Source organism: Eretmochelys imbricata, chromosome 12, assembly GCF_965152235.1.
Source record: "Eretmochelys imbricata isolate rEreImb1 chromosome 12, rEreImb1.hap1, whole genome shotgun sequence".
NCBI classification, from domain to species: domain Eukaryota; kingdom Metazoa; phylum Chordata; order Testudines; family Cheloniidae; genus Eretmochelys; species Eretmochelys imbricata.
The window spans coordinates 26,009,127-26,026,636 of NC_135583.1; the positions used below are offsets into that span (position 1 = coordinate 26,009,127).

Genomic DNA, 17,510 nt, shown 5'->3' on the forward strand with positions numbered 1-17,510 from the left:
AAACCTGTCTTTATAAAAGCTAAGCAAAATAATAAACTCTTGTACCTGAAACCTGTTAATGGAAGGAAGTACTAGAACAGTATTTTAATTGGGAGTATAATCACCTATGGGAAAATCTTCTCAAACCTGGGCCCCAAGCCACAAGAGGGAGGATTTGCAGTTTTGTGCAGCAATCAAAAAATGCTAAAGACTGCGTTACTATTAAAAGCATTCTGGATGGAAAGGATGAGAGAGATGGGGGGCGGAGAGAGAGACGCTTTTATCCTTGTCACCTCTACCAGAAGAAACCCACCAAGCAGTGAGTCCTCATTGTTCCCAAGGTTGTAGAAGACTGGCTCCAGGCACATGAAGAGGGGACAGCCAGGTTCTTCCCTCTGTATGGGCAGCTCTCACTGGGGAAGGGAGGACAGTGCGTGGGGACTGTAATAAATGCAGCGGTGGGCAGCGGGGAGGGTTACGGGCGAAGCTGGCGCGTGGCGAACTCGGCCCTAGTTCGGATGGGCCGTGCCCTACATTTCAGCTTGGGCCCGGGTCGCGGTACAGGACTGAGCCCACGGGCAGGGCGCTGCACGAGCTGCCCTCCAGCAACCGCGCAACTGTCCGCTAGAGCAGCCTGAGGCGGGAGAGACCAGCGGGTGCCTCCCACCAGGCGCGGGGCTGAGGCGCCCTGCAGGAGCGAGCGTTCCGCGCCACGGGCCGCGCCGCACGGGGGTCTCCCGCGGAGCGACAGGGCTGGGGCTGGTATGTCTCTGAGTGAAAGGTGGCTGCTTTCTCCCATCTTCCGTGAGGTGACTGAAGCCCGCCCCGCAGGGAGGGAGAGGCCCAGCCCTGCCTTTGGACAGGTCTTTGCCGCAGGCGCGCGCCGTGCAACCGCGCGAGCATCGGCTCTGAGAGGCGGCTCGTGACGGTCGTCGCCGTGCGCGGTGCCGCGCTCAGGGCCAGGGCCCGGCCCCTTCAGTCCACGTAGGCTGGTTCTGCGGGCGGGAACAGGCAACCCCCTGCAGCTTGTGGGCACTGGTGCCAATGCCGGCAGGGCAGAGCTGCTAATCGGGTGACTGGCCTATGTCCACACTGCCCTTGGACGTGCGCCACTGGCCTGGGCTGAGGGCTGTTTGTGGCGTGTAGATGTTCGCGCTCCTGCCTCAGCCTTGAGCTCTAGGACACTGTGAGGTGGGGGGGTCACAGAGCTCAATGCAAAGTCTATACCGCAGTGAAACAGCCCATGAACGCCGGCCAGCTGACATGGGCCACCCATGGGTGTCAAACTGCAGTGTACCGGTACCCTTAGAGCCTCGTGCCAGCTAGGACAAGCCTCCTCCCCCACAGCAGTAACTTTGGGAAGGGGCAAAGGGGTCATTCTGCCCTTTGGCTTGTTACCTGAGAGGTGGGGCCAGTGTGCCTGGCTCTAGGGCCTGCTGCCCAGAGTGCTGCTCCCCCTGTCTTCCACCCACACACACTGACTCTGGGAAGGTGATGGTGCCCTAGAGTCCCCATTGCCTGAGCAGACACAGAAAAAGTCAACCAAAATTATTAGTGGTGTGAGTAGAGATTAATAAGACTGGGATTTTTCACCTTGAAAAAGAGATGACTAAGGGGGGATATGATAGAGGTCTATAAAATCATGACTGGTTTAGAGAAAGTAAATAGGGAAGTGTTATGAGAAGGAGTAAAGAGAAGAACTAGGGGGTCTCCAAATGAAATTAATAAACAGCAGGTTTAAAAGAAACAAAAGGAAGTATTTCTTCACACAATGCATACTCTGCCAGAGAATGTTGTGAAGGCCAAGACTATAACAGGGTTCAAAAAAGAACTAGATAAGTTCATGAGGATAGGACCATTAATGGCTATTAGCCAGAATGGACAGGAATGCAAAACAATGCTCTGAAGTGTCTCTGGCCTTTGTTTGCCAGAAGCTGGGAATGGGCAACGGGGTGGATCATCTGATTACCTGTTCTGTTCATTCCTCTGAAGCACCTGGCGTTGGCTATTGTCAGAAGACAAGATACTGGACTAGATGGACCATTGTTCTAATCCAGTATGGCTGTTCTTATGTTCATGCAGGCCTTTTGATTGTACAGGGACAGGGGTGCCCTGAAAGCTCAAGCAACCTCTGAGTAATCATGGCATCTCAGCAGAATGGGTGGGGGAAAGCACTTGAGTTGCAGCCTGATCTCTGTCTAGTGTGGGACTTTAAAAGCCCTAACGTCTGTTTGGGGTGGGGTAGAGTGGACCAATAGTTTGCGTTTTTGGTGTCTGATTCCTGCAATTAATTGTCCTTCCCGTCCCGTCCCCCCACACACATTGAAATCATTAACATATGAGAGTCATTGTGGGGGGTGGGGGGGAGAGATGGAATGAACACATAGGTGGCAGACTAGGGGATAAGAAATGACCATCCTGAGTGTTGTAAGTTCACCAAGTTGTTACCAATGAATGATAAACACTCTGGTATATTTGGAAATATAAAGATCCTCAGCTGCTATAAACTGTCATGATTTCAGTGAAGCTGTGATAGTTTACACCAGCTGAGAATCTATCCCTAGGATTTTAAAAACTTACAGTTTTTAAAAAGGGCTTAATTAGCAGCCAGAGAGAATTTTGGATTTTTCCTTTCTATTTAGTGTTACAGCATAATGATGGAGTCACACAGCTCATATGAGAGCCTGAATCCGGGTGTTGAGTGTCTGGAATGTTCTTATCCACTTTGAAATGCATGATCTCATTTTTATAGGTACATTTCTTAATATTATAAGCCAATTGTTTCCTTATTGCTGTACAAAAATACAAATAGGCCTGTATTTGAGAAAATATTATTTGGGTTTGATATCTGTAGCTGACGGAGAAGAGAGAATGTTTTCGTCTTCTATCTTATATCAAACTTATAGGCTTCACAAAAGTTCTCTGCTGAAGCAGAGCCTGGTGACTTACTCATCTTGGTTCTGGTCTGTGATACTATAATGAAGCAGATCTATTGAGCCATAACAATGGGAGGTTTATAAAATGATATTTTATGTACATCTCTCTCAAAAAAGTCCATTTAAAAATATTCAAGTAGAATCTGATCTTAAAAGTATTCAAAACTAGCAATGCACATTAGAAAAAAAATCATGTTTGTAATCATAAATTTAAAAAAAATTACTTCAGCTGAACTGAAAATGATACTTGAAGCTCCAAGGTGAGAGAGATCAGTCCTTCGCTAAATAAATAAATAAATGGGAGGCTGATCTAGTATTCTGTCAGCCTCGCAATGTGGCCTCTGTAGGAAGCAGAGGGAGACTGGGAGGCTACAGAGTTTTCTGTCATTGGCGGAGGATCAGGAGAGAAAGAATGTGTGTGTGTGTGTGTGTGTTTAATAGTAAAAATAGAATGAGAATGGAAGAAGAGTCCTTCCTGCTTAAAAAACTCAACCTCTCCTTCTCAAGTGATTTGTGTGATTGACAGATTTGAGGGGACTGGGAAGGTCCTTGTACGTGAACCATTCTGTGAAGCAGTGAGGAAATGAGGGAAAGGGAAGATAAATAATTCTTAGTGAAGGCAAGAACTGTCCTCTTTTATGATAGCACTGTGATATTTCTCAAAGGCACTACTCTAAGATGACACTAAGTAGCCATAAAACTGGCTTAACCAACCCCCTTGAAATTCCCACATTGAGCTGGAGAATCTTCAAGAGGCTTAAAGATACCATAGTGACTTGAGGCCAATCTTTGTTGACCCTTGGCATATTTGGCATGTCCAGGGAAAAGGAAATGCAGTTGGATCATGTCTATGCTCCAGGAATCCTCAGTTGTTGGATTAGTCTCTTGGGAGCTGCGGGTAGTCAGTATAATTTACAGCATGTCTCCGTCTGCTCTAATTTGCTTGCAAGTGTCTGGACTGATGCAGACCTGCCCAAGCATTTGGGGACTGTGGCTTCAAGCTACCTTTGTGCTCCCCATTCCTAAGTCTCACTCTGAAAGCTGTTCTGTCAGACCAAAGGATCTGGGCCCTTATGATTGTTTTTAGAGTTGAAATTGTGAATTTTTCTGATTTTATAAAATATATGTGAATTTTACTAATCAATTAAATATTAAAATCTTAATCTGTAGTCCATGTTCCATCAAGTGTGTCTGGTTTTGATCCATACTGTTTTTTAAACAGTCATTATTGTATGCAATACAAGATTTGGTTGCTCCTCATTAGCATAGGTGCCAAATCTGTGGGTGCTCCGGGGCTGGAGCACCCATGGGGAAAAATTGGTGGGTGCTCTGCACCTACCGGCAGCCAAGCTCCCTGTCCTGCCCCCCACACCCTAGCTCACCTCCGCTCCGCCTCCCCTCAGCGCGCTGCATCCCTGCTTCTCCCCCTAGCTCCCAGCGCCTCCCGCCGTGAAACAGCTGTTTTGTGGCAGCAAGCACTGGGAGGGAGGGGGAGGAGGGGGAACACGGTGCACTCAGGAAAGAGGCGGGGCTGGGGTGGGGATTTGGGGAAGGAGTCCAATGGGGCAGGAAGGGGGCGGAGTTGGGGTGGGGACGTTGGGGAAGGGGTTGGAATGGGGGTGGGGCAGGGGCGGGAGGAAGCTGGGAAGTGGTGTGGCGGGGGGTCGAGCACCCACTGGTGCTGGGAAAAGTTGGCACCTATGCTCGTTAGTGGTAGCAGCAGGAGCTAGAAGGTCATAGATTTCCTTGGAAAACTTAAACTACTAATTTTTTATTGGCCAGTAGTTCAATATCATCAGCAAGCAGTTGAAGTAAGTTGACAGCCAGACGTAGGGGGAGAAAGTGTGGCAGATTTTTTGAGATAAATAACACAATCAAGATTAAAAATGTGTGAGGTTGGGAGTTTTTATCTTTACATACATCACAATGATAGAACCAAATTACTTTGTCTACAAAATGAAATTGGATAAAAACCCTTATAATTGCAGTAGTGTATTACCTTATAATGATACTTTTCCAAAGGGAATCTTTTTCATTCATTGATCACACTGATTTGGGTTTATGTCATATGGCATGCAGTTTAAAAATCAAATAACCAGAAGAGGAGGGAGGATGTTGTAAGGAAGTTGGCATGATGGACTTATACTGTGTGTATGCTTTTTGTGAACATTGCTGATCTGAACTGTTGAGAGAGTGTCTTTTCTTACAGTTGCAGGGTAAGAATAGGAATACAACTGAAAATGGAAAATATAGAAGTACAGAACACACAATGTGGTAAGATCTCTTGAATCACTTGTCATATCTGAATCTGTTTTTCATTGTTTTACCAGACTCTGATGGTAGCTGGGCTACCATGGGGATGGGTGATTGTTGGATGAATTTGCTTGTGCCTTGTGTGACAGACCCAGAACAGTGAGGTACAGGAGTCTGGTAGAAGGCAAATATGCTGACCACTGGATGGATAGTTTCTGTTCCCTGAGTGACCAGAGCAGGGGCTGTGCTAGAGCAATCAGGAACCTGCTAGAACCAGTTAAGACAGACAAGCTAATTAAGACCAATTAAGAACATACTAGAATCAATTATGGCAGGCAGGCTAATCAGGACACCTGGTTTAAAAAGGACCTCCCATCAGTTAGTGGAGCACATGGAAGGAGCAGGGAGTGAGGAGGACTGAGGAGTACAAGCGTGATCAGGCTTCAAGAGGAAGATCCTGTGGTGTGGACAAAGAAGGTGCTGGGGGGAGGCCATGGGGAAGTAGTCCAGGGAGTTGTAGCTGTAGCTGTCACGCAGCTGTTACAGGAGACGTAGATAGCTGCTATCCACGGCCCTGGGCTGGAACCCGGTATAGAGGGCGGTCCCAGGTTCCCCCCATTCCTCCAACTCCTGATTAGACACAGGAGGAGTTGACCTGGTCTGTGAGCAACACCAGAAGGGAAAGTCTAATTTGGAAAGGTATCTGGCCTGTCCCCGACCCACTACATGGGACAACAGAGACTGTGAAGATTGTTCTCCATTTTCCCCCATGCTGGCCAGTGATGAGGTTAGCTGAGTGTGCGGCAGGTTTGAGCCTGTAGCAGAAGTGGCCAAACTGATGGCTGCCGTGAATCTCTGAGGTGAGCAAATCCGCCAAAAATAGCAGGACCCACCAAGATAGAGGAGGAACTTTGTCACACTTGTTACTATATTCATATACTTGGATTATATGTTGAGATGAAGATACTAGACAAAGCTAATAGCATAATTTCAGACACTAAATGCTCTCAATATGAGATTGTTTTTGATAATTATTGTTTCCACATTTATCTTTATTTTCATTTAATAATTTATATTCCTTTGAAATCACCAAAGCATTGTGAGTTTTAAGAGAAATTCAGTAGCTACTATTAACAGAAGTGGTAAAATAATTATTAATAAAGTCACCTTGGTAGCACACTCTAGACCCTAAGGGCCAGATTTTCAAGGATATTTAGGCATCTAAAGATGCAGATATGTGCTTAGTGGAATTTTTGAAAGCACCTAGGCATTTAACTCTTATGGGAGTTACATGTGTAGGCACATTTGAAAATCCCACTAGGCACCTATCTGCATCTTTAAGTACCTAAATCTGACCATATCTTCTCAACAGTTTATCTGTCCTTAGGATGTGGTCCAACTCCAGAGCTAGTTGGATTAGTCTCTTAATTATTGAGATTATGTCCTGGTTGGTGGTGAGTGTCCTAAATTCCAGTTGTCTTCAGCAAGAGTAAGGCACACAGGATTGAGCCCTAAAAGAGAATTTGCTATACCAAACACCCAGCTTCTCCTCATTTGTCCTTGAAGTTTTTATTTATACAGTACATTGTCATGATCAAGATTTTAAACCCAGCATTTGATGTAATTTATAATTATCTAATGGGGAAAGTCCTCTAAATTCTGTTCTTTGAAAGTCCTACAGTGATGGGCATGTGGTGACAGGGACAGGCAGAGGATGCTGCTGGGGGTCCCTAGTCACAAACTTGCATGTAGGCAGAGTGACTGGTTTGATTAAAATGATGCTGAGATAAAGAAACTCCTGACATCCATGTATGCTCTTCACGTGTTATGGATAAACGATGATAACTCATCTATTAAAAAGTTGTCTTATTCATGTACAAAGTGCAGTATGCAAGCTAAGCTTCACCACAGGAAAAATAGCTGATGGAAAATGAAAGCTGAGCAGCCTCAATCAGCGGCAGATCAAAAATCTTCAAATTTTTTTTGATTAGGTGAAGGCCATGTATGGCCTGCGATCTAATGGCACCATCCCTATCTGGAATGCAGATGAGTCAATGCTGCTGACTTACTGTGGACAAATTCTGAAAAGACAAGCTGAACGCTTTTTAATAAGGTTCTGAACTTCCCATCTACCACATCAGCATCAGCTGTTGATGGTCTTGAATAACTTCCAATTCATGACCAACTTGCAATTCCACTGAACATATCTGAAGTATGAAAAGCTGTCAAGCAAATATCAAATGACAAAGCAACAGGTCCAGATGGTTCCTGCAGAGATCTTCAAATGTGAGGGCCATGACTTGTCAGGAAGCTCAGTGGCCTCTACTACCTGTTTTTGGAACAGAAAACTGTGCCACAGGAACTTAAAGATGCCAGTATTCACCTTTTATCAAGGCAAGGCATTGTTATAACCATCATGGGATCTAGTTCCTTGCCACTGCAAGAAAGATACTCACCTGAGTCATGCTAAACTGGCTGATTATCAACTTGCAGAGAAGATATTGCCTGAAATCCAATGTTGCATCTGTCCTGGATGTGGTACTTCAGACGGGATTTTTCTACTCTGGCAAATTCAGGAGAAATGTCATGAGCAGAATCAAGACCTATATATAGGTTTTGTTGATCTTACTAAGGCCTTTGACTCTGTAAATTAAGATGGCCAGTGCACAGTTCTCCACAAGTTTTGATTGCTCTGATAAGTTTGTTGACATTATATTTTTTCATGCAGGTTTGTGTTCTTGACCAAGGCTGCTTCTCAGCTCCTTATGTTGATACCAGTGGAGTAAAACAAGGCTGTTTTTTTTGCTCTGACGTTATTTAGCATCACATTTGCAGCTGTTTTAATAGACACATTCAGCGACATTGGTCATAGCATTTATATGCAGTACCATATTGATAGAGGTGTCTTTAATCTTCATCTCCTGCATTCAAATACAAAAGTTATGAAAACTGTTATTCATGAATTACAGTTCACTAATGGTTGTGTTTTATTGGCCCATAACCTCAGGGACATTCAGTTGCTCACTGACTGCTTTACGCATGCAGCAAAATGTTTTGGCTTAACAATGAGCCTAAAGAAGACAGAAATCATGGTTTAGTCTCAACCAGGAAGTATTGCAACTACTTCAGTTGTATTCTTTGATGTACCTGTCAATGTCATTGACAAATTTCCTACCTAGGCAGTGTTGTTTCACAAGATGCTGTGATTGATGACGACGACATTGTGAAGTGCATTGGGACAGCCAGTAACGCCTTCAGAAAACTTCAGCATCATCTCGGGAATGAACGAGATGTCAGACTGCAAACATTTTGACTGGGGCATAACATTGTTACTGAAGGCAATAAGGTTAATATGAAAAGGGGATTGTTCCATTAACAAATAAAATAATCATCTAGTAACAAAAACTACTCAGACACATTTTTGGGCTGTGCATAACATTCATTGCTAGGTGGGAAACAAAAAAGATTCAGCTTCAGATTGTTCTTTTTTTCTCTTCAAAATAGAAGATGGTGCCATATTTTTATGACAGTCTTACGATAAAAATTAATCGTCAATTTTAAAAGATGCATTCAAAAGAAAACATATTTCCTGTAAAATTACTCTAAAACTGTTTTTTTTCCTCACAGAGATGAAGACAGATCTGAATTTATTGCTTGAATGTCTTAAATACCAAATGGACAGCCCTGCTTCTCAAAAAGAGGCCTTGGTCACTATTTATTCAATCTGCCAACAGAACAGTAAGAAGTATTCTACCATGACATTTTGACTGGGGTATTTGTTATTTCCTATCGGATATTTGAATATGGTAATAGTAGAATTTTTTTTCATAGTATATATTAAACATTGTCACTTTTTAAAATAATCTCTGGGAGACATAAGACTCTGTAGAGGTATAAAATCTTGGAAACGTTATGTATTTCGTACTGCTCTGATTGTTTTTGGATTCCCAAATTAGTATCTAACATAAATTTCCCTTTTTATTCATTGTGTCTGCATATGCAACAGGTGAAGCAAGCGATTATTTCCGAGAGATTGGTGGTTTAATGTTTGTAAATGACCTTGCGAAGTCAAGTGTGCACTGCATAGTAAAGGAAGCAGCCTTATTTACATTAGCAGTTGTAATGGAGAGTAATGGTAAAGTATAATTTTATTTATTTTTCCATATTCTATATCACTGCACTTTATTGTTCCTGAAAACTTAAGATTTCCTCCTCTGCCTGTATTTATCATATCAATCAATGGTTTAATGTCATTTTAGATATATTTGTTTATCAGGTTACAACAGATACCAGCCTGGGACCAGATTCTTGACTCTGCTGTTCCATACTTGCTCCATTCTGAAAGCTCAAAGGGGCCATACATAAAGCCAGCTTAAATGGCCATCTGAGAACTCTTCTGGTTTGGGGGAATCCCTTGGGGTGGAGTGGCTGGCGCTACATCACCAGCCTCACTTATAGGCTCTGATGTAGAGGGCATGGGTGGGCAAAAGCAGGGTGGTACACTTCTTCAGTCCCCCACTGGCATGATGGTCTGAGGTTGCTCAGTATCATGCCTGTGGCCAGGATGCCTCAGGACTGGCTCCAGGATCAGGAAGCAGCAAATAGCTCTTTTGCAGCCCTCTTCCCTCAGATGTGCCCAGCACATGTTGGTCACAACTGAGGATCTAGGCAAAGACCTGCAGGTTACATTATCAAGTTACATTGAAAGTTACTGACAAGTGGATTTGAGAATTGACCCTGCAGAGTGAGTCTGGAAGCTACACTCTACCTAGTAACTGTTTAAACTATTGCTAGGTAAGATGAATTTCTAATGTGCTGTGTCTTGAAATAGATATCCCAGAACTTCTGAAGTAGTGCATGCCATGAGGAGGGAAATTAGAATGGGAGCTTTCAAGTAGACCCGATACTTTGTTCCATAAAATGACCCAATTATGGTTAGTGTATGTATCACCTTGTTGATTGGGAGAAAGGTTGCTGTCAGTTACATCTATGGAAGGGTCAAAACACTTTTCAGCCTGGCTCTGATATGTTGTTTGGGGGAAGGGAGGAGAGGAAATTTGCCTTACAAATAGGTAATGGTATGAAATATTTACATTTTAATATCTGATTCAGTCCTGAAAATTGTTTTTCTCTTGACAGCCTTTCAGTATAGGTCAGTCTGTATATTTTAGACAGAATCTTTTTATGAGTCTGTAATTTGTAGACTTTATTGCCTCAATAAATAGAAGTTGGAAATGGCTTAATAGGAATTGATATAATTCATTTTCTGGTTTCAGTTTACTGTCAACAAACTTTGTGTACATCTGAATTGTTTGAAGACCTCATTTTCTTCTTAACAAATAAGAATTCTAGTGTGAATTTGAAACGAATGTCTGTTTATGTTATATTAGTACTTGTTTCAAATAACAGTAAGTATTTTGCATTCACTTGTAAAAATACCATTAAACTATTAATACTATGTAACTCATTTTAAAACACACTGCTGGTTGTCAGCCCATACTATTTATCATGACTTCAGGATTTCATTAATATTTTGTAAGATTAGTATATAAAGATTAATTGTGACATGGATTACTTTTAGGTGATCTCAAAATCAATTACAAGTAGATCAAACATTAGAAGAGGTTTCTGGGTTTTTTTAAATGTTGAAAGTACTTTATCTTATTTGTGTAAGAAACATACATGTAGTTTTTAACAATGTAATGCAAAATGCGGGTTTCTCATATTTTGTAGAGAAATTGAGACAACATTTTATCATTATTAATTATTATTTGTGTTACAGTAGCACCCAGAGGGCCCCATACTTCTGGGGGCTGTACAAACATATGGTTTAAAACACAAAGTAACAATTAATTTAGAAGTTCTTGTAGTTTATAAAAATTGAAGAACATTGTTAGCACTTTTTGTTGCTATCAAGTTAAGGATGCAAGTACATAACACGTTGTTTGTTTGTACATGGCATACTAAGGGAGCTGAAGTAAAACTGAACTATTTAAATGGCATTTAAAGAATTAATACTTTGTTTAAAATTATGTATTGTCTCTCCCAATACTGGCATATGGTCATTTATAGAGAGTGGGCAAATTCACATCAGAGAAACAGGCTGCATTGGTGTTCTGCTACAATTATTCAGGTAAATAAATAGTTTCTGTTAAGATATAAAGTAACAGACTACTTAGGTCCTAAGTCATCTTTGCCATTATGTTTGCCTTTTTCTTAACAGAACAACTCTTTCAATATCTGAGATGAATCTGTCAGATGAAAATATTAATCAGTATTATCAGCTGTGGTCTTCAGTCTGCAGTACTCTGTGTGCATGTGTTAATAATCCTCAAAATGGTAACTATTAGTAAATAATTGTATAACATTAAGATGATAGTAAACGTAAAAAGAACACTTAAAAAATGACATCTGACTTCCATTTTCGTAGTGTGTCTATAAACGTAACTATATATTACATTTAGATTTTTGTTGTTGTTTGTTTTACATCTTTACAGAAGACAATCAAAACACTTGCTGTTCAGTTTTTCCACATGCAAAAGACTGGCTCCAAAGTTGCATAAAGCCTGAGATAGTTCGTCCTATTTGTTCATTTGTTGGACTTACAGTTGCTAATAATTGTAAGTACATGACATCCTGTCAACAATTTAGATTTCATGGAACTATGTTTCATTGGAAACTATAATGAAACTTTAAATTTCTTCCTCTTTCCCTACCTCCCCAGATTCATTCACTGATCTTCTACCTTCTTTGCAGAAGGCAGGGATCAGCTGCCTCTGTGTCATTGTCCCTTCTCCTTCAAACCTCACAGAGGACACTTTCAGGTCCAGGGTCTGCAATGGGCGAAGAGGTAGGGTGAGCAAGGGGCAGGAGTAGGCATTTATATCATCCCCCTACTGGTCTCATAGGGATTTCTAGGAAAAAATAATGTAGGCTCTGGTAGATCAGCTCCAGTGGAGCCATTCTGCTGGAGTGGGGATGTAGGGTGCTGGGAGCCAGCTAGTCATGAATCATTTTGCTTTGAGGTATCCAGCTTGTGAGAGTGTGTGTGTGTGTATATCTCTTATGAAACCTCTCTGGAATTTTCAGTAAGATGGTTACTGTCAGTAGTAATCTTAGAAATACCAATTGTAATTTAAAAACTTTGCATTGAAGAAATTATTGCTCTAGACTCTATTTAGTCATTTTCCTCAAAGAGTGCAGCATAGGTGTAAAAATGCTACCAGATCAGTGTAGCAGTGTTTTACATCCACTTTGTGCTGGATAAGTGACTAAACAAGGTGCAGGGCAACAAAGAATCGGGCTTTTTGTTTTCAAATATAGTTCAGTTTAAACATGGTGAGAAATATTTCTCATTTATATTGCTTTCCTGAGGTAAATGGATGCAGTTTTCTTTTAAAAGCACCTTTGCCTTGGGTGAGTCTTTCTGTAAGGATTCTGTCCTTTCTTTGTCTCTTGCCACCACTTGGTTATGCCATAAGAGAACGTGGCATCAGAACAAACATCATAGATACTTTTACAGTCCCCAGTCCATTATGATTTTTTTCAGTGAATTTCCAAAATGCTTTTCTGTTGAGCGAATCAATTATTTTACTGTTAAATAGAAGTTAGGTAAGATAGGTAGAGAGTTTCTTTTGAATCGTATAAGATGTATAAAAGCTGATGGTACGCTGGCTGTATCCACTAGCAGTTTTGTCACACCATCCTTCTCTATTTCAGTGCATTCCTTTAGTCTCTGTCCAGCAGACTGTAAGTGTCCTACTTTGGAACAGTCTTTCCTATCTGTATCTATTGTCTGTGTGGCCACATTTCCTTTCTTTTATACATTAGGCACTACATGGCCTGTCATAATATTCATTAATGTGTTGTGAGCTCCAGATATTTCCTTCTTTTTTTACCTACTCCCAGTGATTTATTAGTGTTGGGTTCTAATAAGGAAGTGGATACTATAATCCAAGACAAGGTGTAGACTCTAATGTTTGGTGTCATGATCAACAGACCTCAAGTTCTTGGTGTTTTGGCATCTTTGCTGCATAAAAAAAATTACCAGGGGAACTGGGACTTTTTCTAGGTCTTTATTTAAAGCCCATTTTTTTCCTTTCAGGTGTTTTTTGTCCATAGTTTATAAGCATATTTATCTAGTGACTTGTAACTTTCTCAGAGAAAGAGGAAAAGCAACCAACGAACTTCTGGGCAGCCAGAGACATCTCCCTTGTTCCTTTAAGGTGGACATAAAGAAAATACTTGAAAAAGATTTTTAAAATTGTATTGTAATTAACACAATAATTATATTAATTATACTCTGCTGACTTAAAATTTTCCCCCAATTTCAAATTAATACAGTTTACTTCACTTTTTATTCTAAAAATATTGGCTAGTGTTTCTGTGTTTTATTAAAGAATTGAAAAGTTTCATCCCAGAAGTGACTGCATTTCCATAGAGGATAAATTAATATTTATTCCATGTGAAAAAAAAAGCCTGACAACATCATAGCAGTTTTGTGAAGCCTTAAATGCTGTTTGTAAAGCGCTGTGTAAATGCAAAGTATTATTAAGCCCAGTCAGAGCAGAGGTGGTGATAGAATTTGGGAATTTTGGACTTCCAGCATGATGATCGTTCCTCAGAGGGCACTGTCTCTTTTTGAGAAATTCTGGTGCAGGATCCAATAGTATTTGCAATGTTTGGTAGATTTTTAAAGACTTTTGAGTTTAGTTTAAGCATAGTGCTTCTCTATGTCCTCATTATTTTAATTTACTTTAGAGGGAGCATAAAAACAATTACATCTACTGCACATGCTGGAACAATGGAACCTAACAAAATGCTTCTGTACATACATAAAATCCTTTCAACAGCCATAAGTTCAAAAATACTGAGCCTACTTCCTTCAAACTGAGCTTGCTACTTACATTTTAATAATGTCTACAAAATAATCCAAGTTTGAACAAGTGCAGCTGTACCTGAGGTATCCATGCACAGAATTTCTGATCAGAACACATGGGAGAAATGTGTGTGGCTTTTTTGTTTTTAAACACATTGCTGGGATTCCCAGAGAGTCTCTTCCATTCCATTCTCAAAAACTCAGTTCAACTCTGGAATTTGTCACTTTAATTTGGTATACAGCAACACTATGCCTAACATGCCCAGGCTCAAATGCAGGCACGCTCTCTCTCTCAGCATTATGTGCTTCATGATTGACTTGGTTACTTTTCAGGAACCAATCCCTGTACAGCATGCTCTGTGAATGTGTTGTTCATGTATAAACTGATACCTACATTCCAGGTTTATCTTGTCCATTGTCTCTAGTACCAGGGTTTTCCTGCTTATCTTAGCTAGACTGACTGCAGACTAATGCTTGTTACACCCTTATATACAACTTACTCTTCCATTCACCTTCCCAATCTTTGCCCGTGTCATAAATATAAAGGGAAGGGTAAACCCCTTTAAAATCCCTCCTGGCCAGGGAAAAGCTCCTCTCACCTGTAAAGGGTTAAGAAGCTAAAGGTAACCTCGCTGGCACCTGACCAAAATGACCAATGAGGAGACAAGATACTTTCAAAAGCTGGGAGGAGGGAGAGAAACAAAGGGTCTGTGTGTCTGTCTATATGTTGTTTCTGCCAGGGATAGACCAGGAATGGAGTCTTAGAACTTTTAGTAAGTAATCTAGCTAGGTATGTGTTAGATTATTATTTCTTTAAATGGCTGAGAAAAGAACTGTGCTGAATAGAATAACTATTTCTGTCTGTGTATCTTTTTTGTAACTTAAGGTTTTGCCTAGAGGGGTTCTCTATGTTTTAAATCTAATTACCCTGTAAGGTATCTACATCCTGATTTTACAGGGGGAATTTCTTTATTTCTATCTACTTCTATTTCTATTAAAAGTCTTCTCGTAAGAAAACTGAATGCTTTTTCATTGTTCTCAGATCCAAGGGTTTGGGTCTGTGGTCACCTATGCAAATTGTTGAGGCTTTTTATCCAACATTTCCCTGGAAAGGGCGGAGGTGCAAGTGTTGGGAGGATTGTTCATTGTTCTTAAGATCCAAGGGTCTGGGTCTGTAGTCACCTAGGCAAATTGGTGAGGCTTTTTACCAAACCTTGTCCAGAAAGTGGGGTGCAAGGTTTTGGGAAGTATTTTGGGGGGAAAGATGTTTCCAAACAGCTCTTCCCCAGTAACCAGTATCTGTTTGGTGGTGGTAGTGGCCAATCCAAGGACAAAGGGTGGAATATTTTGTACCTTGGGGAAGTTTTGACCTAAGCTGGTAAAGATAAGCTTAGGAGGTTTTTCATGCAGGTCCCCACATCTGTACCCTAGAGTTCAGAGTGGGGGAGGAATCTTGACAGCCGGGGAGCCATGAGGTCTTATTTATGTCAAGTTAGGCCTACACACATGCAAAAACAGAAAGCTGACTGAAGAAATTTTGCTAAAACTTTCCAAAAGAAATTTGTCTTTGACTGAGACCAAACAGGAAAAACTTCATCTCAAAAAGAATGAGTTCTTCTCTGAGTGCTGGTTCCTATGGGTACTCATTGTGACTGTGCATGAACTCCATATGCCTGAGCCTGGAAGATTCTTCACTAGCAGCATCCATTGATCTGTGCCTGTGTCCTCCCCTTCCTCGTGCCATGCTCCGAGAGAATAAGGGGCAGCACAGACTGACCATCTCTTTATTTCCTTTCTGCCACTCATTGTCTGAGTCGGAACTCCGGCAATGTCTACTGCTTTACAGTATTCCTGTCTATTTTTTCCAGGTTTTTTCTACCTAGTTCCTATTAATTAACTAGTTAATTTTAGAGTATACTTAGTGTTTGGGGTTAGAGTTTTCTCCCCTTCTCCCTTCACCTTCACTGTCTGGGGCATCTATTATGCCCAAAATTCCTGGTTTTAAGTCCTGTGTGGCCTGTCCCCTTGTCTTCCCAGCTGATGACTCACATACACCCCCCTTCCCCGCCTCTATTGCTTTGCAGAGTCACATATTCTAAGTGTGAGATTTGTTGTTGTTTCCCAGCTCGTGCATGACAAGCTCATGAATTTCGACTTGGGAGACATCTAAATGGAGCTCTCCATGAGGCCACAGCCTAATACAGGGAAATCTAACCTCTCTGTATATCGGCAAGATCCACTTTCTTTTGCCCTTCCAAACCTGGTGCTTCACTGTTCTGGCTCATCAGATCCTAGCGCTAAAGACTCTGATAGGCATGGATGTAATGAAGATAAAACACTTCTGTGGAAAGCAGGAGAGGTCCCCATCTAAGCCCTCTAAGAAGAGCTTAGTCTCTCCTTCCTCTGCTAAATCAGGCACTATGTCTGGGTCTGGAGCTTCTAGACAAGACGATAGCCTGGCACTGTCGACACTGAAAGCTAGGGTTGTACAAAAACAGTTACCTGTGTAAGAGGCAGGCCCCACTCCCAATGAAAGAAAGGAGACAGCAGTCACCAACAGTACCATTGGCTCAGCACTTTAAGAGGAAAAGGGATTTACTGGTACCATCACTTACTGCCTGCACCATTAGATCCGCCTGTGCTCAGAAATTCTTCTTGCTCTCCAGCTGGTCTAGGCTATACTGTTCTTGAGCACCTAGTGGTCTACACCAACCCAGAATCACCACTACTTTCTGATCCAGTGATCTCCTATACTGACAGTATGTTACTCATTGGTTCCTTCCACCAGCCATGGAATTGGCTACCAGTGTCAACAACACATTGTTCCTTGGTCCCATCTACTAGCTGTTCTGGAATCACAAGACATGTGGTAAGGGGTCCAGAGCTTTACTGGCTTCCACTCACCCTTGTAAGACATACTATTGCACCAGGGGTACCCTTGCTAGCGGGTTCCACTTTCATATCCTTACAACCATATCCACCTCCATTCCAATACACAACCCTACGCTCTTTTAGGAGCTTGGGACTCTTATTTTAGACCTCCCATCTCCAGGAAATCAGAGTAGGGTGTGTTCAGACATCTAGAGAAGAGCCTTAGTCCCCTCAGGAGCTCTATGAGAAGAAAGAACCACCTGCTTAGCCAGTACATCCCTATCCATCTGCAATGCTTTCTTCACCTTCTCTGCCAAATAATTATAAACATTTTCAGGAATTTCCTGAGGAATATTGCAGAAGCTTTACAGACACCCTCCAGACTTCAGGCCCTGACAGGGTGGCACTTCCTATCAATGAGGCCATTCTGGAACTAGCCAAGGATGTTTGGCACACTCCAGCCACCTGTGCCTCAACTCTAAAAAGAGCAGATAAAAGATGCTGTGTTCCACCTAAAGGGGTGGAATTTTTGTTTTCCGACCTTATCCCTAATTCATTAATAGTACAGCCTGTTACCAGGCACAACAGGCTGC

The 17,510-nt window shown here is 41.8% G+C and overlaps 1 protein-coding gene across 1 annotated transcript in view; it reads left to right on the top strand.

The window, feature by feature from the left end:
• The first annotated feature begins 5,167 nt into the window (after positions 1-5,167).
• The window catches only part of TERB1 (telomere repeat binding bouquet formation protein 1), a 42,541-nt gene continuing 30,198 nt past the window's right edge, over positions 5,168-17,510 (top strand). Inside the window, exons 1-7 of the mRNA XM_077831426.1 lie at positions 5,168-5,189; positions 8,796-8,906; positions 9,175-9,303; positions 10,445-10,576; positions 11,241-11,301; positions 11,392-11,507; positions 11,666-11,788. Coding sequence (XP_077687552.1) covers positions 8,798-8,906; positions 9,175-9,303; positions 10,445-10,576; positions 11,241-11,301; positions 11,392-11,507; positions 11,666-11,788 — 670 coding nt within the window. The 5' untranslated portion in view covers positions 5,168-5,189; positions 8,796-8,797. The remainder of the gene's footprint in view (positions 5,190-8,795; positions 8,907-9,174; positions 9,304-10,444; positions 10,577-11,240; positions 11,302-11,391; positions 11,508-11,665; positions 11,789-17,510) is intronic.